The sequence below is a fragment of the Pygocentrus nattereri genome, chromosome 30 (genome assembly GCF_015220715.1).
Source record: "Pygocentrus nattereri isolate fPygNat1 chromosome 30, fPygNat1.pri, whole genome shotgun sequence".
Classification (NCBI taxonomy): domain Eukaryota; kingdom Metazoa; phylum Chordata; class Actinopteri; order Characiformes; family Serrasalmidae; genus Pygocentrus; species Pygocentrus nattereri.
Window position 1 is genome coordinate 16,140,627 of NC_051240.1, and position 25,763 is coordinate 16,166,389.

The 25,763-nt window shown below is 43.9% G+C and overlaps 2 protein-coding genes across 4 annotated transcripts in view; one reads left to right on the forward strand and one right to left on the reverse strand.

Annotated features, from left to right (window-relative positions):
* Window positions 1-10,719: 10,719 nt before the first annotated feature.
* gadd45ab (growth arrest and DNA-damage-inducible, alpha, b) lies at window positions 10,720-13,556 on the reverse strand. The gene is made up of 4 exons (XM_017714958.2): window positions 13,445-13,556; window positions 12,556-12,657; window positions 12,223-12,436; window positions 10,720-11,551 (listed from the first exon to the last, which is right to left on the reverse strand). The coding sequence occupies exons 1-4, from the start codon at window positions 13,492-13,494 to the stop codon at window positions 11,438-11,440; spliced, it is 480 nt and encodes a 159-aa protein (XP_017570447.1). The 5' UTR covers window positions 13,495-13,556; the 3' UTR covers window positions 10,720-11,437.
* Window positions 13,557-17,576: 4,020 nt separating this feature from the next.
* Window positions 17,577-25,763, forward strand: part of sec16b (SEC16 homolog B, endoplasmic reticulum export factor) — a 44,882-nt gene continuing 36,695 nt past the window's right edge. Inside the window, exons 1-5 of one of the 3 annotated variants that reach the window (XM_017714956.2) lie at window positions 17,577-17,678; window positions 21,776-22,116; window positions 22,325-22,422; window positions 24,182-24,293; window positions 24,571-24,664. In XM_017714956.2, coding sequence (XP_017570445.2) covers window positions 21,821-22,116; window positions 22,325-22,422; window positions 24,182-24,293; window positions 24,571-24,664 — 600 coding nt within the window. In that variant the 5' untranslated portion in view covers window positions 17,577-17,678; window positions 21,776-21,820. Of the gene's footprint in view, window positions 17,679-18,350; window positions 18,646-21,775; window positions 22,117-22,324; window positions 22,423-24,181; window positions 24,294-24,570; window positions 24,665-25,763 lie in introns of those variants that run through there. The other 2 variants (XM_017714955.2, XM_017714957.2) reach the window with 2 other exon arrangements.

The following is a 25,763-nucleotide window of genomic DNA, read 5'->3' on the forward strand; positions in this document are numbered from 1 at the left end:
ATTGTATCCGTGCAATTGCAGTGAAACCGGGGCAGCATGTTCAGCGTCATACATGCTGACATTGACATTCAACATGCTTGTTTGGCTGAAGTTGATGTCCAGCTCTGCCATACAAACAGTGTAATTGCATTAGGTGGCATAATAGAAGCAGCTGAGTTCACCTCCATATCGTCTCCACAGTGCACAGCAGTGTATTGTCACATTATATTGTTATATACCTGCTAACAAAGCTACACTGTGCGTCCCTACACAGCCTGAGACAATAGGCTTTTACACCCATGTGGTGCACTGTATGTTCAATAGGGAGCCGTTTGGTATGCAGCCAGATTCTGAAAGGCCCTCTTGCTCAGTGAAGGGGAAGCAGGTGTCGTTCGGTGGCGTCACTCTGACGTATTTCGCCCTCATCAGCACCAGCACTCCCTCCTTAACTCACCGTGGCCGAACAATGGAGGGTTTTGCTCGGGTCAGCGAAAGGTCACCTCCTCTGTCAGAGCATTTAAACAGCCATGCCCTCTCTCTCTGTCTTTCTCTGTCTCTATCTCTCTCTCTCTCTCTCTCTCTCTCTCTCTCTCTCTCTCTCTCTCTCTCTCTCTCTCTCTCTCTCTCTTTGTGTCACGTCACGTTTTTACTACGTGTAAAGCTCTGACCTTTGAGTCTGGCAGCATGAAATCTCAAACTGCGCAATGATTCGACTCCGTTATCTTCCTATGATTGTCATTATTAATTCAAGTATGTAACGATGCGCTTATTATGCGGTTCTGAGATCATCACATGATTCGGTTTAGCTCAGAACAGACACTGTATTTCAAAATAAAAGACCCCAGAGCAGCACAACCTTGTGCAAAATAGTGATCTTGCTGAATAACTATAAGTAATGTAAAGTTAAACCAGGTATCGTGGTTTCATCACTGATTTATGATATTTTATGAGACTCTCAGAGAGCGACGTTCACATTGATAACACTATTAAAATTCTCATACAATAACATTCTTTTTAAATACTGTATCAAAACTACACTCTTCATTTTTTCTTCTAAAATAGCCTGTAAAGTTCATGTTGGCCAAAAGTGAGTGAGTACTGTTAATATTGAGTCGACGGCAGTTGAATCAGTGTTTTGCGCCCCTTAATGAGCTCAGCGAACTTTTATTCCATTGCTGTTTTCACAGCATTCGTTTCCCATCAGCAACAGTAACAGGACCTACCTGGATTATATTTCATAAGCCTTGCCAAAAACCTTTTTGATAAACAGAATATGACCCAGATTCCCCTGCCTGCATAGTTATTGCCTTTGCCTTAGAGAATAAACCTTGGATTTCTTGTTCTTGTTTATGGTAGATACAGTAGCAATATATTTCATTGCAGATCATGGTACTATAAGTAATATATTGTAACCCTTTAATGATTATATGCCTTATTTTCATGTGAAAGATGGTTTTGATTGTTTTTTTTATTATTTGTAATGATAATTATAGGATCTTCTTCTGAATGATGAACAGTTTATAACGTATCTGTGCCATGCCATCGTGTCTGATCTGACCAGCAATAGCCAAGTCCTGTAGGGTCACTGCCAGTGCTTCTGCGCAGCTCCTCTTCTAACTCCAAGCAGATGAGTGACTTACCAAACTAGAGCGTCTCTTTAAACTATTGTGGTGACTGTTATTGTGAATTTTGACATTCCATGTTTACAAAAACTGCTGTTTATTTTTTATGCTCTTCATGATGCCGTGCAGTTTTTTTATGTGCATGTATGTATGTGTACGTGAGTGACTTTTTAAATTTTGTTATTGATGTTTTTTTTTTTTTTTTTAAAGAGCGCTTAACGTTAGGGGTGCACCGATCATGAGCTTTTTATTTTTTTCCGGTTTCGGTTTCTCCACCACAGGGCTGGAAAAACGGAGGACCAGGGAGCAGCACAGTGTGCTGAGTTTCCTGCTGTTGCACAGCAACTAAACCTGGTAGAGTTGGATCACAGCAGGAAATTCCCCGGAAAAATGGAAAAATGAATCCAGCCCTCCAGAACCAGAAATGTCTCCCCCTGCTTTTCAGCCAAACTGGCAATTGGCCAGTGGCTTTTTTAATTGGCCTGTTATTTTAAACAAAGACAGTAACACGTCCAGGGAAGCCCAACTATATGCACAAGCGTGCGTGCACAGCATTCAAAAGCAGCGCGCGTGTGTGTGTGTGTGTATGTATATGTGTGTATATATATATATATATATATATATATATATATACATACACACACACACATAAAATAAAAATGTGTTTGTGTGTATGGCTGACATATAATTACGGGTGACGAAAAAGATCATTTATTAGATGCGTTGCGATTCTTTTAAAATCGATTCACAAATCATAATCAGATTTTTTGATAAATGCTGAAAACCTCATTAAAGCACTAACTAAACTGAGCAATAGCATAGCAGCATTATTTGGATAAAAAGGCTTCGCATAAATTACTAAATTAAGTTTCTACATTAAATGCTGCTATAAATGCACGTTTACTATTTATTACTATAATGACTGGAATACGTGATGTTTTGCTTAGTTTGGACACCTATTCTCAACATTTCTGATGAAAAATGAACAATATGAACTATTTTCGTTAAGATCTATTAGGTGGTGTAATCAGATTTTTTGCTCAAATCCGATCTCTGACTCGATGGTTCAGACTCATTTAGGTCAGTGATTCAGAACGGTCATTAATGTGATGATCCGGCCTGAAATGACCCTCATGAGCTCCTCCTACTCAGTGACGTCACGTGACTGAATCACTGCATCATCAGCACAAACTAACGAGCTGAACGAGCTTCGCTGAGAAGATCATTAACTCTGATCAGCTCTCAGCTTCATTATTAGAGCCAGACGGAGGAGGAAAAAGTGAGATGATCTGCTTTTCCACCGTTTACAGGCTTTAACGTCTGTTAGGTGATGTTGCCATGGTAACGCTGAATGATGGAGAAAAGGCACATGAATTCCGATCTGAGCTTCACATTAAGGTCACATGGCCACAAATCGGATACGTATCCGATCCAGGACCACATATGAAAGTGTCTCAGGTCGGATTTGAAAAGATCAGATTTGTGTCCACACAGCCTTGAAAACACCAGATCTGAGTCACATCAGGGCAAAAAATCAGATTTGTGCCACTTCAGCCTGGTAATGTGAACGCAGCCCAAGATGACACTAGCTTGCTTGTTAATGACCCAGGGAAAAATATATAATGTAGTCTGTAGAAATCAACAGCTGAGCTGCATCAAGATGCACAAGGAATTGTTTTATAATCACGTCTTGGCACCCTGAACAGAAATCGAATCGGATCGTGAGGTGCCCAGAGATTCCCACCCCAGCGCTGAGCTGCACTGGTATTTGTGTCTTAACTAAATTCCTTAATTAGCACTAGACAATCCTTCAATTAAGCTCAGTTGAACAACCAGTCAACAAGTAAAGCCTTACTTAGTGACTACTGTCCAATGCACACGTCGCTTTAACATCACGATAATATGTTAGAACCAGTCACCGAACCCAGCTCCTTGGGAATGCCATGGAATCTTACACTAACCTTTTTGCATTCCATGGAAAATACCCATTACAGAAGAGAACAGGTTCAGAATGAAGCAGAACACCTGAAGCTGTCTGTCTGTTTATTCTTTAATCAGAATGAGCAGCTTTTTCAAACAACGTAACAGCAGCATCAGTGCAGCAGCTGCTTGAAGTTAAAACCAGGCCGATGATTGAAGTTTGTAAAAATTGGTGCTTTTTATGTGGTTTCCGTTCATTTTCCCAACACTTACACCTCCTGAGGGGGAAATATAAATACTTAGTAACCACTAAAGTTGAAGTTGAAGTCAGTTTGTGTCGAGTAACTTGTTTGGCCCCTAGTCATGAATTCAGACCGTGTAAAATTAGACAATGTTATATTTTTTCATTACGCCAAAAAAATCTATTCCGATCCGGTCTGATTCTGATCGTGCACCCCTACTGCTCACCACACGGCTGGCAGAAACCGACCCAGCCCGCTGACCAGCTGAACCAGCAAAGGCCTTAATCCAGTATTCCTGCTTCGACTCTACTAAGCGCCTGGTCTTAAACACTATTACTCTCTCACGGGTTCGTCTACTGTGAACAAGCAGCCTGCAGTCCAGCTCACTGTGCACGGCCATCCGCGTCTCTGCCGGTGCTGCGGCCTTATACTGACTAAGCCTCAGGATGGACGTAGAGAAGCCTTCGGCATGCGCTTAAGCGTTAACCCACGCAATGCCAGTAAATCTAGCTGTCATTACATTAGTTATTTTCTTACTGAACAATCACTCATCATGCTTTTGAAATCTGACTCAATAATAACAATAATAATAATAATAATAATAATAATAACAGGTTCATGAAAGCTTTTAGATCCGGACTGCAGTCACAGACGTATTTAACGACACCTGAAGGCAGTGTGTTGCGGCTGTATTACTGAATTTGAGTATTTTAATCACTAAGCAGCCTTGCTTTACATGCTGTCTACTGAGTAGCCTTTTATGGTGTTCCCCTCTGATGAGTATTCGATCCCGATCCCTTCTGTTCTCGTGGCAGCATGTTTTTTCCTCTATAACGTGATCGGTCCTGAAGGTGACCTTGTATCGGCCTTGCCATGGATTCGCTTAAGCTCTTCTGTCTTTCTTTCCTCCTCTGTATCGTCTCCAGCTCTCATCCTTTTTGCCTTTGAAAGAAAACGATTGTTTTAATATGAAGTGCACTCGTTCTTACCATTGTGTGGATTGTTCTTCTAGAAAGAAACTTCTACCTGTGAAAAAGAAACACACGCCAGGGCTTGAACCCAAAGTCTGGTGTTGTAAATGTCTTTATTTTCCAGCTAAAGTGAAATATAATTTTATTCTCAACACTCGCGGCTCATGGTGATTTATTTTTTGAATTTCTCTGATTTTGTGTCTTATTTTCTGCACACACATCGTATGAGAAGCTTTCGTCTGTCACATGTTTGCCTTGTTGACTATTACTGGAATACAACTTAAAGAGGTGCTCTGGCCAAAATGAAAAGCAACCATCGCAAACCATGTAGTAAACATGCCTGTTCTCCTCCTACAGTGGTGCTGCAGTTGTCTATAGAGAGATTTTCCTGTGTAAACACTAGTAAAACACCCCTGTAATGATGTATCTTGAAGGTGGGAGGATCTTTTGAAAGTCTACAGGCATTCCGGGGTGGATACCTCTAGGAAGCCGGATATCACGGCTGTATTTATTAGCCTATACAGTCGCTGTGGTAACCGTCAGGTTGTCTTTATCAATACGGGAAGGAGCCAGTGGTTGTGAGCATGCTCTGTGTTGTAGTGAGTGGGGGAAAAAAGTAATATTGTGAGTTCTGCCCATTTGATAGGCTGCGGGATGTGACGCTGTCCTACATAACTGCTGAATAATATGACTACACAGATCGGGCATAACATCAGGACCACCTCCTTGTTTCTGCACTCACTGTCCACTTTACCAGCTCCACTTACTGTATAGCTGCACTCTGTAGTTCTACAGTTACAGACTGTAGTCCATCTGTTTCTCTGATACTCTGTTACCCTGTTCTTCAGTGGTCAGGACCCCCATGGACCCTCACAGAGCAGGTACTATTTGGGTGGTGGGTCATTCTCAGCACTGCAGTAACACTGATGTGGTGGTGGTGTGTTTTAAACACTGTGTCCACTCACTGTCCACTCTACTAGACACTCCTACCTTGCCAGTCCACCTTGTAGATGTAAAGTCAGAGACGACAGCTCATCTGCTGCTGCACAGTTTGTGTTGGTCATCCTCTAGTCCTTCATCAGTGGTCACAGGACGCTGTTGGCTGGATATTTTTGGTTGGTGGACTATTCTCAGTCCAGCCGCGACACTGAGGCGTTTAAAAACTCCAGCAGCACGGCCGTGTCTGATCCACTCAGACCAGCACAACACACACTAACACACCACCACCACATCAGTGCTGAGAATGATCCACCACCCAAATAGCACCTGCTCTGTGAGGGTCCATGGGGGTCCTGACCACTGAAGAACAGGGTAACAGAGTATCAGAGAAACAGATGGACTACAGTCAGGAGCTGAAAAAATGGACAATGAGCGTAGAAACAAGGAGGTGGTCAGAATGTTCTGCCTGATTTGTGTATATTTTGTACTAAGGCGTATCTGTAGTTTATGCATACTGCATGGTGAAATAACTCTTCTTAAATACTCTCCACACCATATAAACACTATAAGCGTTCACATAATGCTGATAGTATTGCTGTGTGTGCAAAACACTTCATACTCACTACAGTAGCAGTCCACAGGTGTTCCACCCACCTGAGTCTTACTGGGTCAGGTAAATGTTTCCATAAGCACTACTTCCCAGAGATTGTTTTGCTTAGGGCTTCAGGTCAGACCGGCTCTTATGCAATGCACAGACTAGCATCTCTGGAGGCTATCGAGCACTCACCACCACAATCAGGTCAGGCCATATTTGTTGGCCCACATTGATGTAATCAGCACCGACTTCTACCAGTGAGTGATGGGCAAGGCTTTGTGGCCTCGCTGCCTTCGCTGATTGAGTTACTCGTATGCTTGGCAGGAAAAGCTGAAAGATAACCGCCCCCCCCACCCCACCTGTAATCTAGTCTCCAGGTTCAATTCAATATCTCACCCATTTCTCAGAGCATTACACTGCCTGATGTGCTGTGAACTGTCACAGGAAGGCCTTTTGTCAGTCCACAGGCATAAATGGCTGCTAATGATGGGCCAGGCACCTTAAAGTTTGTCCTGATGTTCCAGCTAAGCTTTTTGTCTACTGTTACCGTCCTCCAGGGACGAATAAAATTACACTTCCTCCCTCTCCAGCAGCTCTGAGCTTTGAGCTACACTGCCCACTTTGCTTTTTCTCTGTTACTTTTAAAGTAAGTAAGAAAAAATACCTGCAAATACTTTGTGCATCTAGCTTCAACACTCAGCTTTAAACCTCTATTGCACGATGTTGCCTCAGGGCAACAAACTCATTCCCCACACTTTACAGTAGCATTATACATATTTAAAGACAGTGATAGGGTTAATGATAAAGGGAGGAGTTTGAGTGAGTCAATAAAAAAAAAGCATGTACTTGGTCATAACATCTCTAAGTTGGCACATGTAAACCTATTTTTAACATTCAGTTAAACGTTTTCTGTTATAAGAGTTTGCAAAAACATGCTTGTTGCCTAGAAGCAACACTGTGCGACAGTGGAATGGATTTGGCCAGATACAAGCCAGGTCTATATCATTTCCTCCCATTGGCGCACAACGTTGCCTCAAGGCAACAAACTCCAAAAGGACCCCTGCACACATTTTTTAAATGTTTTGGAATATAATATTCAGGGCCGGTTATTAATAATCATTATTTGTAATTTTATAATCATGTAATTTAATAATCAAGGACCATTTCAAGCAAGAAACGCAAATTCAAGAAAGTGAAGTGTTTAAATTGCTCTCATAATGCGTACAGTGGACGCTTAAGTTCGACAAAGCATCATGTTTGGTATGAAGGGTAGATACTGCCTAAAGTTTGCTTTCTAAAACACTTAATAGCACTTATTTAGCCCTTTTGTTGCCCAAAGGATTGCATTCATGGAAGGTTTGCTTGCTTATTCCCATTATTCCCCAAAAAATATGCTAATTTGTAAAAGCATTTTGAAAACTGGGCCCAAACTTTAAACAAGCAGTAAATTTTAATTACATTTACTATATTTACTAAACAAATGGCCTTTGGGACATTTTGACCCCAGCTTGCCCTTCACGGTTTGACCTGCGGAGTTGTGGTTAGTCCTCCCTGAAACATTTGCAGACCTCCAGCCATGAGAACAGCTGGTTTGACTCTGAAAGTCGTGAAAGTCGTGGTCCACAAACTATCTGAGTTGGAGGTTCCCAGCTGCTAAATATGTAAATCTAAATGCACGCACATTGCAGCAAAGCTCTGGAAATAAAGCCTCGCTCTGTCCAAAATCGAGCTGCCCCCTCCTTTTCTCAGGACTGCATTCCTGCCGTCTGCAGGGCGACAGTAACGGCTGGCCTGGCCCAGGAAACTCCACAGTGCACAGCACGAGGTAGATAATGTGGGCAGTGTTGTGCTCCAGTGCCGACCTGGTACAGAAACACCTCCACCCCTACTCCCAGACAACAAGTCTAGGTCTCTTCTCTCTCACATTGTGCTGGAAAGAGGAGTCCTGGTTCAGACCCTGGATGAGCCTCTGGATCTTTTAGGACCAGGTCTTGGGCAGCTGAAGTTATGCAAAGGTTTAATTGGGCCTAAAGGATTGAACACAACCAGAGAGCCCCCTGACACAGCAAGTCTAGCACCTGAACTGCAGTGTAGCCCTACAAACTTCTGCCTGAACCTACCTGTAGTGGGTTCAGACAGAATTGTGTCCCAGCCTGACTGTAGTTCACATCCCAGTTTGAGAGTAGCCTGACAAAATTCTGTATCAGATTGTAGCCTGACAAAAGAATAATTTCAACTTTATTCTGGAAAAAAATCTCTCTGTCTCTCCTCAGCCTGACAAATTCTGTGTCGAACTGAATGTAGTCTGAAAAAAAATCACATGGGCAAAAAAAGTACTAAAGTATTTCCCTTCAAATGTACTTAAGTATAAAGTAAAAGTACTAAAAGAGTAATTCTGGCTCTGATGTCCTGTTATCATTTTTATAACCAGACTGGCTTCATGAACTCATTTCAGGTGAAAGTCCTCCAGCGTCTCTCTTGGTAAACCAGTCTTTTAATAGAACGTCATTAATTAGTGACGCTGACGTCTATTAAAATGATCAGAAGCACAAAACACTGAAGGTAAACAGTTTCCATCAGGGAGAACCGAGTGGCTCTGAAATCACTTTTTACACACAAGCAAAGTTTCAGTTTCAGATTTATTTACAACTTAGTTCCAAGTTTAAGTTGAATAAAAACTGGCTTTAAACTCAGGATCACAGATGAGCTCCTTTACTATGTTGATCTGTAAAGTTGATCTCTAAAATTGTCACTACCTGATCCGACTTTATTGATAACCTTCTTTCACCGTTAACATCCGAATAACCCAGTTCCTCTTGACCCTGAGCTGATCTGAAGCTTGAATTCCACCTTAAGGTCAGCAGTGGAAATACAGAAAAGTAGGGGAGGGGGCTAATGATCCCTTCTGAAAGAAATATTTGTTTGTGAGGTCAAGTGGCTATGACCTTTGCTCACTTGTGCTCTTAAAAGGCCACTTGCGCCGATTTACAGTGGGGGTCACGGTCGGCTACCTGGTGGAATATATGCATGGTAACCGTTTCCCTCTCAGGTCTGACAGGAAGCGCTGGGCCTGTGCTGGGAGATATTTTTAGCCACTTGCTGCAGGCCTGAATGGCCTTGACTCATGCCATCAGCTTTTCTTTCAGTGCTTTGTCCTGTTTTACGCACAGCCAGCAGTCGGCCGAGAACGTCCCGCCGCTAGCCAGCCTATGGCTCACTCTCCCTCTCAGAGCCGTTGCTATTTTTGGCTCAGTGAGGGCCCTTGTTATCTCCTGTTTTGTGTAAAGACACAAGCCCCCGGAGGCTCAGTCGTCAAGCACAGCGCAGCTGCCGTAGGAACCGGAACAGTTCTCCTGTTGTCAGAGCGCATGAGTACATCTATTTTTGGCCTGGGTTGGAAACCCAGGGTGTGGGCTGTTTTCACTGGGCTTGATGTTTTACTGTTGGCAAAACAAAGGAGGACGAGCGTTGGGCTACTATCATCAACCCCATATCTCACTACTATGTGCTTATAGTACAGAACATTTTGCTAACAGTGCATGTTTTTTATCAAACAGTGGAATTGCAACATGACAATACCTGTTTGCATACACAAAGGAATTGGGACACTTTGTCCCAACACATCTTGTTCTTTACGTTGTTCATGTTGGCTGATCTACTTTTCTTTACAACATAATAACAACAGTGAGTTAACATCAGCTAAAAAAACCCCTACAGCCATAAATCCTGCTGACTCAGGATTACTGCACTGCGTTATTATTGATCTTCCTGTCCTGTTTTTGCTTTGATTCCAGAAAGTGCCCAGCAGAGCCTGGGTAGCTTATATGGGTCATTTTTCCAGTTATGCTTATTTACAGAGCTGAACAATTACTCATGTTGTGCATGAAAACTATTGTTAAAGCCCCCAGCTGAATTATATATAATTATGTAATTAGATCTTTCAACTATCTATTCAGCACGGTCTTCAGTGTTAAGTGAGGAAATGTAATAATCACAATATTGGTCAGAAAAGAAATTTTTCCCCAAATTGTTTAGCCATGCATAATCTGTATAACCTGCAGTATGCATGAGAAAACCACAGTATTTCACTGTAAATTAAGTTCGTAATGAATTTGTCTCGTTTTAAATCAGTATGCAATGACTCGTCGTCTGTAAAGCTATTCTAAGCCAAGGAAGCCGCATTTAGGTGTCTTTTCAAGTGCGACTGCACTCACAAGGCTGCTTTCAAGAGTAAAGTCTGACCTGCGAGTGCCCCCACGATGTGTGCAGAGCTATCGCTTCCTCTAACGTTACGTCAGGGTTACTGTCTCAGGCCTGCGTCATGCACAGCACGACCAAGGACGGACTAACCTCAGCGCGCTACCGTGACCTGCAAGGCAAAGCCAAAAATTCCCACCCTTACTTAACACATAAAAGCTGCCCAAAATACTCAGGAAACATTAAATATCACACAGAATTATTTTATTCAATTCCTGCCATGGTGTACAAAAAAATGTACATTTCAACATAAATACAAATAATTAAATTAACACATTAAAAACAAACAGAGACAACAACGAGAAACTCCAGAAAAAGATAAGATTCATGAAACAGATGTCTAAAACCAGTAAAGACTCTTCTAGTTCCCTTTTAAATAGCTGAAATAATTAAAGACAATGTTAACGTCATAAGTTAAAATTCCTCTCCAGAAGTCCGAAGTGTGTTCCGAAGCTGTGGCTGAGAACTCGTTCAGCAGCCCATCTGTGAGTCTGCTCACGCGGAGTTGTGCTCAGGCCAGTCCAATCTAGCCCGGTCGGGTACACCACATTCTTTTCAGTTTGTTCCTGTGCATCCAGTGCCAGCGAGCACTCACATGATTCAGTTTCCGGTACGGTCTTTTTGTTTCCCGGCTAAAGGCAGGCGCTGTCATTCCTTGGCAGCGGTATCGCTTACACGCTGCTGAGTCATGCTCCCTGTTCCTGGCCCCCACGGTGCCTGCAAGAAAATCCAGCCCCTGCTCTTCGTATCCAAACTATATTCCCATGTTCCTTTACACGTTCTGTCGACTCTCCCGTTCCGTCGCTCTCCTCGCGATGGCGTGAAGGTTATCCAGGGGGACTCGGCCGAGGCAGTATGCAAATACGGTGCAGTAGCTTGTGCAATGTGTGGCGCGGCATGGTCTGCTTCGTCTCATCGTTCGGGCAGGTTGATGACGGGCACCCACTGATCCAAATACCTGCTGTCCTTGCAGAAACGATTCAGCTTGCTCAGGGCTGGGTCTTCGCACGAAGAGGACGGCGGCTTCTGCAAAGAGAGAGAGGGACGGGTTAATTCATTAACCGTAACACATTTTGCATTTCCTGAATACTGCAACCAGGAGAGCTGCACGGCATCTCGGCCCACACAGCAAGTCTGGAAGTGAGTGACTTTAACCGCTGCTTGCTAACTTACAAGAAGCGGTTTTCGCAAGATCCCGTTCTAATTTGCAAAAAGTGGTCACTTCAGAGAGATTTTCTTCCAGGAAACGCTGCTTGCACAAGTGGCCCCACAGGAAGCGCTGTGAAGTCTGCCAAAGGCAGCCGCAGCGGCTCAATAACTGGAGTCAGATCGCTCCGTACGGCTGCCAAATTACTGCAGCTCCAGACCGACTGGAATTCCACATCACAGGCGGGCGAGCAGATCAGGGAGCCTAACTACTAAAAACAGGCCGCCTTCAAAGGCTGTGGCTAGCCCAGTCGGTCTTCTGCCAGCGCGAAAGGCCCACGGAACGTGCCGTGAATTTCCAAGAAAGTGTCCAATCCGCAAGCAGCTGTGACAAAGGTACATCATGCACGGTAATCCACACCCAGCGTCTCAGACGTTTAGCAAGGTGTGAGCAAAGGCACCGAACCCTCTGCATCTCAACGGTTAATGCTGATTAAAGCTCCCCTGCGGCTACTGCAGGACGGATGACTCAGGCAGAAAACGACACGTACGGTGACTAACACACAGTGCAGGTCCATGGGCTCTCCTCCAGGTTTCACTCCCTCCAGGATCTCGGCGAGGCGCCTCATGTTGTTCACCCGCAAGATATTGATGTCGTTCTCGCAGCAGAAAGCCTGGATCAGGGTGAAATGGATCTGAAGGGCCACGTCCTGGACGTCATCCTCGTCTGTGGCCAACAGACACAACACCACGTTGTCTGGATCCCTGAAAGACAGAACGAGAGCAAAGGGTCAGACAGCGAACAAAGAAATGCCGAAACAACTAGAAGCATTTTGGATATCAACACATGCATTTCAGGGATCACAGGTGCCTCGTGTACTCACACATTCAGCGACTTGGCAGCCTCATAGACCCCCACAGTAATGCAGCCCAGGGGCAGAGCTGCGGTCAGCACCTCTTCCAGAGCCTTGACCACTGAGGCCATCCTGCAGAACAATAAGTGAAAGAGAGGTCAGATTTCCCAGCTCAAAGCCAGTTCTACACAGATGGTTCTTCAGTAGCTTTTCAGCAAAGGGAATGGTTCTATTCACAACCATGAACGGTTCTATTTAGAACCAATGCATGCTTAAGTGGTTCTCTGCATGGTGAAATGGTTCTTCAGACTGATGGAGGACGTGTTGCAGACGGTTCTATGTGGCACAAAAAAGGGTGTCAAGCTTGCAACAACAGGAGAACCCTTTATTGGTGCTTTAGAGAACCCTAAACAGCACATTTTTCGTCAATTTCGGCAGCCAAACAAACATTTAAGCATGCAAACGGCTCTAAATGGGACTCAGTTTACTAAAGAACCCTTGAGGAAACAGATTTAAGAGTGTAGCTTTGTGGCATCGTGAGAAAGAACACATCTGACAGCAAGAGTGACGGGAAAGGTACTTAAAACTGAATCATTTACAGTTTAGAACTATATAGTGTGCACGATATATACTATAAACTAACTATACCGTGTAAACGGATTAAAGGCATCATGCATTCGGTCCATCTGCAGGAGAAAGGAGATCATCCGTGCAGAAAAGTGAGGAGCAATGCAAGTTAGTGGTGCTCAAGCCTCGTGACGCCGGTGTCTCACTGCGAGCTACTCGTGAGCACGCACGCGCTTCATCGTTTAAGTCGCTTTAGACCTGCTAGCTAGCCATGGCAGTATCTAGAACCGCTTAGAACGATGAGATGAGCTTCCTCGCCGCGTTTCTGTGCAGGTGAACGAGCCGACTCTACCTTTCTGATGCGTTTTCCCCGCTGAGCTCCTCCAGGGTCATCCTGCCCATCAGGCTGACGCTCCGCCGACTGACCCAACTCCGCTAGTGTGCGCGCACGTAGTGTGAGGGCGAGCCCGCGCGGGGCGTGGCTATACTCGCGACTCTATTTGCATACGGCGCTCCTATTGGCTGGCCGCGAGTCGCTCTACAGCGGCGCTTGTGGCTGCGAAGCGCATTACATGCGAGATCAATTGTTCATTATTAAGCGAAATATCAAAATAATATTATCTCAAACCGACTTTTCCTTGTTTTTTTATGGCAAAATCATATCGCAGATATTAAAAAAATGGAAATAGCACACACTGCATTATAAAGAGACAATGGTAAACAAACCTGATTATCTTAGCGGAGCTCACCCCTATAATTATATTTCAACAAATATAATTATAATCACCCCTATATATTATATTATAATTATAGGGGTGAGCTCCGCTTTGTCTCCATGCTGCTTTACCTTTACGTATTCTTGGCAATCTCTCAAGAGGAGCCACTTGAGATGGTTTTCCAACAAGTTGTTGCTGCGTTTCACGAATATGTATTCATGTTCATATACATTTTTTAATTTAAATGTGAAATTAAACTTTTGCACATCATAGACGTCAATTTTCCTGTTTCTACTGGGCGTAGAAATGCATGTAATTTGTAGATGAAACAATATTTTTCTTGTTTTTTTTTATTAAATTAGGATATTAATAACGTGATTAAAAATAAAATGTATGCATGTGTTTCGAGGTAATATATTAGATATATCAACTTTTAGGGGATAGATTGATCTTATATGAAAAACTGAATTTGAAGAGTTAATATTCCACATAAAGCGCTGAAGTGATTTGTTATGAAGCTACAGCGACATCGTGTGGCCGATTCGAGATGTGCAGGATGGGTTCACTGAAATTATTCCCTGTCTTATTCCGGTTTCAGCTGGTGGGAAATAGTGGGTAATACGTGCATGAGCAAAACGAAAGAGTCTGGGAAGAGTCGCCAGCTGCAAAAGCAAGAATAATCGGGTCATTTGACATACATGTGCCGTAATACATTACACACTGACCCATCACCTAACATACTGTCCCGTAATGTCTGACACACTGTCTCCTTAGCACAAAAAACCTGTGCACAGTCTATTGCTGCCTTCAAAAATACACTAAACTGCCAAAAGTATTCGCTCGTCTGTCTTCACACGCTTATGAACTTGAGTGACATCCCATTCTTAATCCTTAGGGTTTAATATGATGTCGGCCCACCCTTTGCAGCTATAACAGCTTCCACTCTTCTGGGAAGGCTTTCCACAAGGGTTAGGAGTGTTTATGGGAATTTTTGACCGTTCTTCCAGAAGCACATTTGTGAGGTCAGACACTGATGTTGGATGAGAAGGTCTGGCTCACAGTCTCCACTCTAATTCATCCCAAAGGTGCTCTATGGGGTTGAGGTCAGGACTCTGTGCAGGCCAGTCAAGTTCTTCCACACCAAACTGGCTCATCCATGTCTTTATGGACCTGCTTTGTGCACTGGTGAGCAGTCATGTTGGAACAGGAAGGGTCCGTCCCCAAACTGTTCCCACAAATTTGGGAGCGTGAAATTGCCCAAACTCTTTTGGTGCTGAAGCTTTAAGGGTTCCTTTCACTGGAACTAAGGGGCCGAGCCCAACTCCTGAAAAACAACCCCACACCATGATCCCCCCTCCACCAAACTTTACACTCACAATGCAGTCAGACAAGTACCGTCTCCTGGCAACCGTCAAATCCAGACACATCCATCAGATTTCCAGACAGAGAAGCGTGATTGGTCACTCCAGAGAACACGTCTCCACTGCTCTAGAGTCCAGTGGCGGCGCTTTACACCACTGCATTCCACGCTTTGCATTGCACTTGGTGATGTAAGGCTTGGATGCAGCTGCTCGGCCATGGAAACCCATTCCATGAAGCTCTCTACGCTGTTCTTGAGCTGATCTGAAGGCCACATGAAGTTTGGAGGTCTGTAGTGATTGACTCTGGAGAAAGTTGGTGACCTCTGTGCACTATGCCCCTCAGCATCCGCTGACCCCGCTCTGTCATTTTACGTGGCCGACCACTTCGTGGCTGAGTTGCTGTCGTTCCCAATCGCTTCCACTTTGTTATAATCCCACTGACAGTTGACTGTGGAATATTTAGTAGTGAGGAAATTTCACGACTGGACTTGCTGCACAGGTGGCGTCCGATCACGGCACCACGCTGGAATCCACTGAGCTCCTGAGAGCGACCCATTCTTTCACTAATGTCTGTAGAAGCAGTCTGCAGGCCTAGGGGCTCGGCTTTATACACCTGTGGCCATGGAAGTGACTGGAACACCTGAATTCAATGATTTGGATGGCTGAGTGAAAACTTTTGGAAATACAGTGTATGTCCCATTCCTGACAGATATGTGGTCTTGTGCTACAGTAATACTAAACATATACATATACATAACATACTAAACACAAATAGGAAACTCCACATCACCACATCTGGACCAACCCATTGTTTTCGGTGACGCTTGTGCAGAGGTGAGACACAAAACTGCAGCTTCAGCCCTGGAGGGCCAGTGTCCAGCACAGTTTTTGATCTTATAGATCAGGGGTCTTTAATTAAAATTCAATAAGGTCCTCAAGCAAATATCCTCTAGCCAAGGTCCGGAACATCATAATGTCTGACTTGTATTATGACTTTATACTGTTTACTGAAGTAGCCGAGTAGGAATATCAGCATCTCATACAGTCAACAACTGAATATCAGATCAAATAAAGTCCAGTTCAGTCAGATTTCAACAACATCTACTGTCGGTTTTCTCTTTTATGTGCACGACACATGAAATAATCCGGCTCACTTTCTTCTCTGACTGCTGTTTCTCGCCTCGTGTCTGAGTCTCTCACTCGAGTCTCTGTGCTCATTGTAACGCGTCACGTGTGATACTTACAACGAATGCGATTGGTCTGGGAGTCTCCGGCTGCTGAAACTACCGTAAAGGCTAGAAAAGTTACGCCGATTGAATAGGACCACCCAGTCGAAATTACATAATTCTCCATAGTTTATCGGTTATAGGCCCAGGTCCGCATAGGACAGTGTCTGGGTTTGGACTTGGACCGCAGACGACCTATTAGTGACCTCTGTTATAGATCATACACACCTGATTCAGCTCCTCTGGTAATTGACAGCTTTAGTGAGGGTGGGCCGGAGTTTAGCGCCCCCTGTACAGGAACCTACAGCTGCATGTGAAAGTTTAGGCACCCCTGATCAGATTAAGGAACACATCCTCTGGAGAGAACACACTTCCACACATTTTAATACACAACTACTGTTTGTGGTTATTTGTATGTTGTTAAAATTTTGAGGCAAAAATTAAGTATAGAATGTGACCCGTGCAGGAGTGGCACATTTTAATGTAGCACATTTTTATTTTATGCTTTATAGTTTTCGCAGTCTGCTAAACTCGGAAAATCGACATAAACTGGGGTAAATGTTCTCTGACCAACCAAAAACGACCAAAACAGATCAATGAAAGCAGTGAAAGCACTGAAAGCACTGAAAGCACTGAAAGCAGTGAAAGCACTGAAAGCACTGAAAGCAGTGAAAGCACTGAAAGCACTGAAAGCACTGAAAGCAGTGAAAGCACTGAAAGCACTGAAAGCAGTGAAAGCACTGAAAGCAGTGAAAGCAGTGAAAGCAGTGAAAGCACTGAAAAAAATCCTGTAGTAATTTATTATTTTTTAAAAATGTATATATATATATATATATATATATATATATATATATATATAAAAAATATTATTGCCCTTCCTAACATGGACGCTCGGCGTCTCCGTGACGTTTTCAGGTGTTTCCTGTAACTGTTCCTGACGGTAATCACTCCACAGCGCGTTGGTTCCGCACAACGTGGCATTAAAGTCCCAATAACGGATAGAGAGAGAGAGAGAGAGAGAGAGAGAGAGAGAGAGAGAGAGACACACACACACACACAGAGAGAGAGAGAGAGACACAGAGAGAGAGAGAGAGAGAGAGAGAGAGAGAGAGGGAGGGAGAGAGAGAGAGAGAGAGAGAGAAGGAGAGAGAGAGAGAGAGAGAGAGGGAGAGAGAGGGAGGGAGGGAGAGAGAGAGAGAGAGAGAGAGAGAGAAGGAGAGAGAGAGAGAGAGAGAGAGAGAGAGAGAGACCGCGGTCTTCCTGCACTGGTTGTAATGGAATCTGTAAGTTTTCTGATTTAGTTCATTAAGTAATTTAACTTTGCAGACGAAGCTGGTTTTGCTGGTTTTGTTGGTTTTGCTGGTCGAAAGCTGCAGATTTGTCGTTCCCAGTTGTTCACTTTGTAGATCTTAACAGATCTTAATAGAACTTAACTCAGTGCTCCAGCGGTTTTCACAGCTGCACAGCTGCTTTTCCGCTGGCAGCTGGAGCGCGGGGCAAAAGCTCAGACCGGCTTTAGTTTGTTTTAGCTGTGTTTTTATCACGGGGTCCCCTGATTTACTCTTAACAAGTCTGTAAATTACACTTCAGAGAGAAGGCAGAGTGTGTGTATAATGTGTTTGTGTGTAGGTCACTGTCAGTGCTGTGTGTGTGTGTGTGTGTGTGTGTGTGTGTGTATCAGTGTGTGTGCTCTTTTGCTCTATGAGCAGGTTCAGAGGTCACTGTCAGTGCTCTGTGTGTGTGTGTTGTGATTTGGATGTAGTGATGTGGCTGTGTGTGTGTGTGTGTGTGTGTCAGTGTGTGTGCTCTTTTGCTCTATGAGCAGGTTCAGAGGTCACTGTCAGTGCTCTGTGTGTGTGTGTTGTGATTTGGATGTAGTGATGTGGCTGTGTGTGTGTGTGTGTGTGTGTGTGTGTGTCAGTGTGTGTGCTCTCTTGCTCTATGAGCAGGTTCAGAGGTCACTGTCAGTGCTGTGTGTGTGTGTGTGTGTTGTGATTTGGATGTAGTGATGTGGCTGTGTGTGTGTGTGTGTGTGTTTGTGTGCAGTGTGTACTTTGAGACAGGAAATACATGCAGAGTTTGCTCAGTTGTGATTGTGGACGTTGGGCTTTGGCTCCGTCGTATCTGATCTCAGCTCCAGTGTGTGTTTGTTAATGCAGTCTGATGTAGTTTAGCGTGTGTGGCTGCTGCTCTGTGTCCCTCTGGGTGTCGCTTGCAGCTCCTGATCAAGAAGGAGATTCTCTACAGCAGGTCTGTGCACCTTTATCATCGTCTTCGTCTCGTGTCGCTGAAAGAGTGATACACTGAAATTGTCTGCACGTGAAATAAGGACACATTTAAATCCAGCAGACTGGATCTACCAAGTGGAGCGGGGAAAAGTTTGAATGAATGTAAAATCTATTTTTTTATTTAACGTTGCTTTGTTGTATTCAGCGTGCTTATGTGAGCACTTGTTACCACAGAATTTTTGAAGCTGAGCCTTTTTTACTGAGCCGTTCTAGATGAAAGGTGAACACGTTCCTGCTCTTGGTCAATATTTTACTCTTCTCATTCGCTTCCTGTAGGGCTGTTTTTCTCTAATGGTCTTTTGTGAAGCAGATGCCCTTCAGAGCCTTTAATACTGTTTTATTCATTTCATTCCTATGACGCCATATAAGGTGAACTGGTGCTTTAAAGCAGCTGATGTGCGTCTCACACCCAGTGGTATGAGCAGAAGGTTCTTTCTGGCTTTCTGGACTTCTGTCCGGTCAATAAACAATGAGTGTCATCAGGAATAGCTGATAAGGAATGACTCAGCTCAGCAACAGACCAAAGTTGATGGAAGATCCTCAAGTAAACTGTACGGTCACTCTCGTCACAGAGCTGTGCTGAGTTCCTGAAAGAGCAGCAGCCGTGAAGATGGCGATGACAGTAGAAAAAACATTAATCCAGCAAATACAGTAAATTATACAGTGCAGTGTATAAACAGTAAACCAACCAACACAGAACAGACGGTCAAGTGGAAAAACAAATGTCCGGTCATTTGCAGTAAAACGACTGTTTGTAAATATTCAGTGGTGTAAAATGTTGACTTTAGCTCTGTCACTGTTCATTCATTAAATATGTTTGCTTGACTAAAGTAATATCAATATAATATTTAACATATATTTAAAATTTGCTTTCTTGATGAATCAGCAACAATTTCATGATGAATGGACTCAAAGATATCATGGAAAGAATTCTGGCTCCATTGACTTACATTAAAAGTAAAGTAGGTATTTTCCTTCTCGTGTAAAGTTACCGTTTTATAGATCTGAGGTTTTCGTCAGACAACAGCGAGATACACACACACACACACACACACACACACAAATCTTCTAAGCCGCTCATCCTTCTGGGTCACGGGGGTGCTGGAGCCTATCCCAGCTGTCATCAGGCAGAAGGCAGAATATACCCTGGACAGGTCGCCAGTGAATCACAGGACTATATATAAAGGGAACACTTAAACAACACAATATAACTCCAAGTAAATCAAACTTCTGTGAAATCAAACTGTCCACTTAGGAAGCAACACTGACTGACAATCAATTTCACAGCTGTTGTGCAAATGGAACAGACAACAGGTGGAAATCATTGGCAATTAGCAAGACACACTCAATAAAGGAGTGGTTCTGCAGGTGGGGACCACAGACCACTTCTCAGTACCTTTCTGGCTGATGTTTTGGTCACTTTTGAATGTTGGTGGTCTTTCACACTCGTGGTAGCAGGAGACGGACTCTACAACCCACACAAGTGGCTCAGGTAGTGCAGCTCATCCAGGATGGCACATCAATGCGAGCTGTGGCAAGAAGGTTTGCTGTGTCTGTCAGTGTAGTGTCCAGAGGCTGGAGGCGCTACCAGGAAACAGGCCAGTACACCAGGAGATGTGGAGGAGGCTGTAGGAGGGCAACAACCCAGCAGCAGGACCTCTACCTCCGCCTTTGTGCAAGGAGGAACAGGAGGAGCTGCCAGAGCCCTGCAAAATGACCTCCAGCAGGCCACAGATGTGCATGTGTCTGCACAAACGGTTAGAAACCGACTCCATGAGGATGGTATGAGGGCTTATTCATTGTGTTAAATCAGGTCTGCTGGTGGTGGAATTTAACCCCATTAAAATACTTATTACATCCTAAGGCTGATTATTACAGCCCTTGGCTTGCGCTCTTATCCAGAGCGACTTACAATTTGATCATTTTACACAGGGAGGCAAAGGGTAGTGTTAGGAGTCTTGCCCTTGACTCTTATTGGTACAGTGTAGGGTGTTTTACCCTGGTGGGGATTGAACCCCAGTCTACAGTGTAGAAGGCAGAAGTGTTAACCACTACACTAACCAACCACTATAATCTATAACAATCACTATACTATTCTACTGCTACTATACAGCTTCATTCATCATCCCAAAAATTGCTTCCCAAATTAGTGCCAGCTAAACTGGCTATTATGCACAAGATATTCATAACTCAGAAGATTTGATAAGATATTCCACTTGCATGAGGAAAAGTAAAGTAAATGAAAAAATAACTGTCTTCAAAAGCTTTAAAGAAAATGGGACAACAATGTAACAACAACAGCAACAACCACAGGCAGACCACCAGAGCTGAGAATCCAGATAAACAGCACTCTTTGAAAGAGAGAGGAGGAAATCAAGCTCCTCTCTATCTTCTGATCCACAGGTGTTTCTGTCCATCCTTCGTGAGAAGGCCCTACAACAGAGGCCTGTTCAAGCGAAGGTCCAGAACATCATAATGTCTAATTTGCGTAATTAATCAGTTTACTGAAGTAGCCGAGTAGGAATATCAACATCTCATATGGTCAACAACTGAATATCAGATCAAATAAAGTCCAGTTCAGTCAGATTTCACCAACATTTACTGTCAGTTTTCTCTTTTTAGAAATAACGTCCCTCTCACTTTCTTCTCTGACTGCTGTTTCTCTCCTCGTCCCTCGCCTGAGTGTGCATCACTCACTCAGGTCTCAGAGCTCATTGTACATCATAACGCACAGATCTGATTGGCCGAGTAGCGTCACGTGTGATATTTACAATGCATGCGATTGGTCTGTGAGTCCCTGGCTGCTATACCAGTACTTTAATGACTAGAAAATTTATGCCGATTAAAATAGAACCACTCTGTTAAAATGAAATAATTCTCTGTAGTTTATCGGTTATAGGTCCAGGTCTGCATAGGACAGAGTCTGGGTCCGGGCTCGTACCGTGGCCTGCCTATTGGTGACCCCAGCACTACAGTAAACTATACAAACAGAAAATGAATGCGGTTCAAAGTCTCTTGCACATATGAAGTAAAATAAAATGTAATGTATATGTAAAATATCTCTTACATACGTCTCTCATCTGTTCATATAGAAGTGTGCACCTCTGGTGTGAGCAGCCTCCTTCAGCACTAATCCAATGGAGTCCAGAGGGCATGGTTGGTATGGACCTGGCCCTCAGTACCACCCCTCAGCCCAGCCGCCACGCCACAGAGACAGAGACGACTATTATAGACCACAGCACCCTGGACAAGGGCACTACCCTTCCCCAGACCCCAGAGAAAGAGAGAGAGAGAGACAGTGGTACTCTCCAGACCCTCGATACAGGCAGTATTTGACCAGTCCTCCCCCAAGACCAGAGTTTATGCCTGGCTACAGCAGTGCCTCGCAGTCAAACCAGAGCTATGGACCAAACCGTGCTCGTCCACTCTCTAGGTAAGTATGGGAACGGACACTCACTGGCCACTTTATAAGAAACTGCTATCTCCTGTATCCTTCATCGGTGGTCAGTTTGAGTTTATGCTATGCTATGCTGTGTACACCCTTAGGCTCAAATGTACTTTATTATGGAGTTTAACATGTACAAATATTGAAAAATCAAAGAACAGAATGAATATGAATCTGACTGGTCTAATCTATTTAGACAGGCATATGACTATCCTCCCCAGAGCTATTGGGACTACAGGGACCACTATGGCTATTATGATCATGGCTATTACAGAGGACAATATGGATATCCAGGTATTTACATTATTTTGCAGTTTTTTCGGAGTAATATGGCAGTATTATATAACAGTATTATATAACAGTTAGTTCCAGCCACGCGAGCTGATTGAGGACTGGTTGAGAGGCGTTCTAACTGTGCTGCTATTTCACCATAACATCTCGGGGTGCGGCCACGGGGGCAGGAGTGCCGCGGGGTGCGGCGACTGGCGGCCGGAGTGCCGCGGGGTGCGGCCACGGGATTGGGAGTGCCGCGGGGTGCGGCCACGGGGCGGGAGTGCCGCGGGGTGCGGTGACTGGCGGCTGGAGTGCCGCGGGGTGCGGCCACGGGAACGGGAATGCCGCGGGGTGCGGCCACGGGATCGGGAGTGCCACGGGGTGCGGTGACTGTGTAAAATGTAAATAAATGTAAATAAAAACAAAAAAAAGAATTTGTAAATCCAATAGACTCATATTTTATTCACAATAGAACACACATCAAATGTGTAAAGTGAGACATTTTTCAATTTCATGAAAAACATTAACTCATTCAAAACTTGATGGCTGCAGCGCATCTCAAGAAAGTCGGGACAAGGTCAACAAAAGCATGGAAAGTTCCTGAAAGCGTAAGTTGCAACGGGGCGCATGCGTAAAGTGTTGGCTCTAGGCATCTGGCTAGTTTGTTTGATGTGTTTGTTGGTTTTATGCGACCCGGGAACCTACACCCGGGAATATCTGCTAGGTCTCCAGCAGATGAATAAAACTGCACCAGAATTCCTCACTAATTATCCCGAAATTGTTTGTTTTGCTCAAGGAACTGATGGTTTTAAAAGGAAAAGAAAGAAACAGGGATCCAGAGGGGGAATACCGAACCAACTTAAAAGGAGAGGCAGTCGCTTCCCTCTCCCAACAATCACTCTATCCAATGTTCATTAATACCAATTGGGCACGGTACGTGAAACTGACTGTTCTACTCACTACGAGATCATGACTGTTTCGTTTCAACCACATTATCTCCCTCGTGAATTTAGGCAGATTATATTCATTCTGGTGTATGTGCCTGGCCCAGATTATGCATCAGCAGCTGAGCGCATAGCTGATAGCTATAATAAAGCGAGTTAATCATTAAAATGAGTTAATCATTTTCATAAAATGGTAAAATGTCTCATTTTCTGACATGTGTTCTATGTTCTGTTGTGACAAACTCACAACCTCCCGATGTTGGGATGAATTACCACTGAGTGGTGCAGTGGACTAAGCCGTCACCCCAACAGGCGGTTGTGAGTTTGAGCCCCAGCGATGTGTGGGTACCCAAGAGGAAAAATGTCTAGCAGGATTTTGTGATGGAAACTGCCCTGGCTATTGGAGAAGCTGAGTATTTAAAAAAAGAAGTTTATTTTATTTACCAAACTGAGATTCAAAATCGTGAACTTGTGTGAACTTCAGTCAACCCAAGAAAAGCAATGTAATCAATAACCATATCATTTTCAGTTGAGTAGACCTCTCATTTTTAAGTGTTTGCAGTTTAAATTGCCAGTGTGATACCACTCGCTGTGTTTAGGGGCTGAATATAATTAGTCTTAATCTAATTTTTCGAAGCATTTGTTCAGTCTTTAGAGGCATATTGCTATATTTCCGAAACCTGCGGCATGCTCAGGAAACATATCATGATGTAATGTACTGTGATAACACATTGACATATCGCCCACCGCAGTGCAGAGTTCAGTGGTTAAACACCACAATTCCTACTGAATTCACTCTTCACTCTGGCTGATGTTAATGTTGCTGCCTTGTTGAGTCACCTCAGAGGCTGGTGGATGGCCAGCGCAGGATGGCTGGCGGTCAGAGGTGTATCAAGGCAGGGGGGCAGAGCAGGAATGGACAGGAGCCACATATCCAGACCAGCAAGGGTCAGTCAATCTTTCATTTATCCACACAGCCTCTTTTTCTCTCTATTTTCTCTCTTGTTCCAATAAGCATCATTCACTATATAGGTTACATTAGCCAGTTTTGACAAAAGTCAGCTAAAGTAGCCTTTATGACAGATGACGCCTGTTCTAATAAGCATTTATAAACAGTTATGTAGGGTTATGTCAGTTGTAATGACAACCTTATGTAGGTGTCATGTAGCCTTATGAACAGCACCCTATAGTAAAGTGTTACCAACATTTCTAACGTGACTCTCAGGTACGGCCACAGAAGACACAGTGTCCCGTATGACGGTGGTGTTTCTGGGATGGAGCGCAGGAAAAGCATGGAGAATGGAAATGGAGCTGGAGAGGTTTGCTGCCTTTCCTTTTACAGCACAGGGTTCTGCTTAGGGATGCCTTCTTGCATGAATGTGCACTCTCAGAAATAAAGGTACTCGTGTCACTGGAGTGGAACCCTCAATGGTACATCTTGGTACCGTTAGTGAGGGAACATAACTGAACCATAATCCACAGAAATAACCTGTTCTAAGCTGGACTGACTCCACACGCCCCGCCTCGCCTCCAGGCTTTTACTCTACTGCTCTGTTTTAAAACATTCGGGTTATGAAAAGGAACAAACCAACTTTTCACCTGGAGAAACTGGGTTAAGCTTCACATTCAGACCTTTAAACCACTGTAGAACCTTTGAGGGAACATGTACACTGTTTGTACCTGAACAGAACCTTCATTTCTAATGGTGTGAAGCTCCTGCTGCTATAAGAGTGAGAGGAACACAGCATGAAATACAACGTGGATTTTTTTTTTGTGTAGGAGAACAGGTTTGAGTAGAACATGCTCTTGGTCTTGTTCCTGTGTCTCATTTATTCACAGATATTGAGCAGATACAATGGGAATCTCACTATTTATGTACAGTGAAAGTAGCTTTTTCACTCCTGTATTATTTTAATCGCTCTTATTGTCGCTGTAATAAAGCACCATTTTAAAGCAAACAGTCAAATGACTGAGCTTGTCAGGCTAAAGTACAGGAGGGGGTTAGTTATAACACACGGCCTCCAAAAGTAAGAAACATCCAATAAACCCATAAGCACTGATCAGGCATAACATCATGACCACCTCCTTGTTTCTACCCTCATTGTCCATTTTATCAGCTCCACTTACTGTATAGCTGCTCTCTGTAGTTCTACAGTTACAGACTGTAGTCCATCTGTTTCTCTGATACTCTGTTACCCTGTTCTTCAGTGGTCAGGACCCCCATGGACCCTCACAAAGCAGGTACTATTTGGGTGATGGGTCATTCTCAGCACTGCAGTAACACTGATGTAGTGGTGGTGTGTTAGTGTGTGTTGTGCTGGTTTGAGTGGATCAGACACAGCAGTGCTGCTGGAGTTTTTAAACACTGTGTCCACATGTAAACGTGTTGATCGGATAACTGACAAAATCTGATTCTCT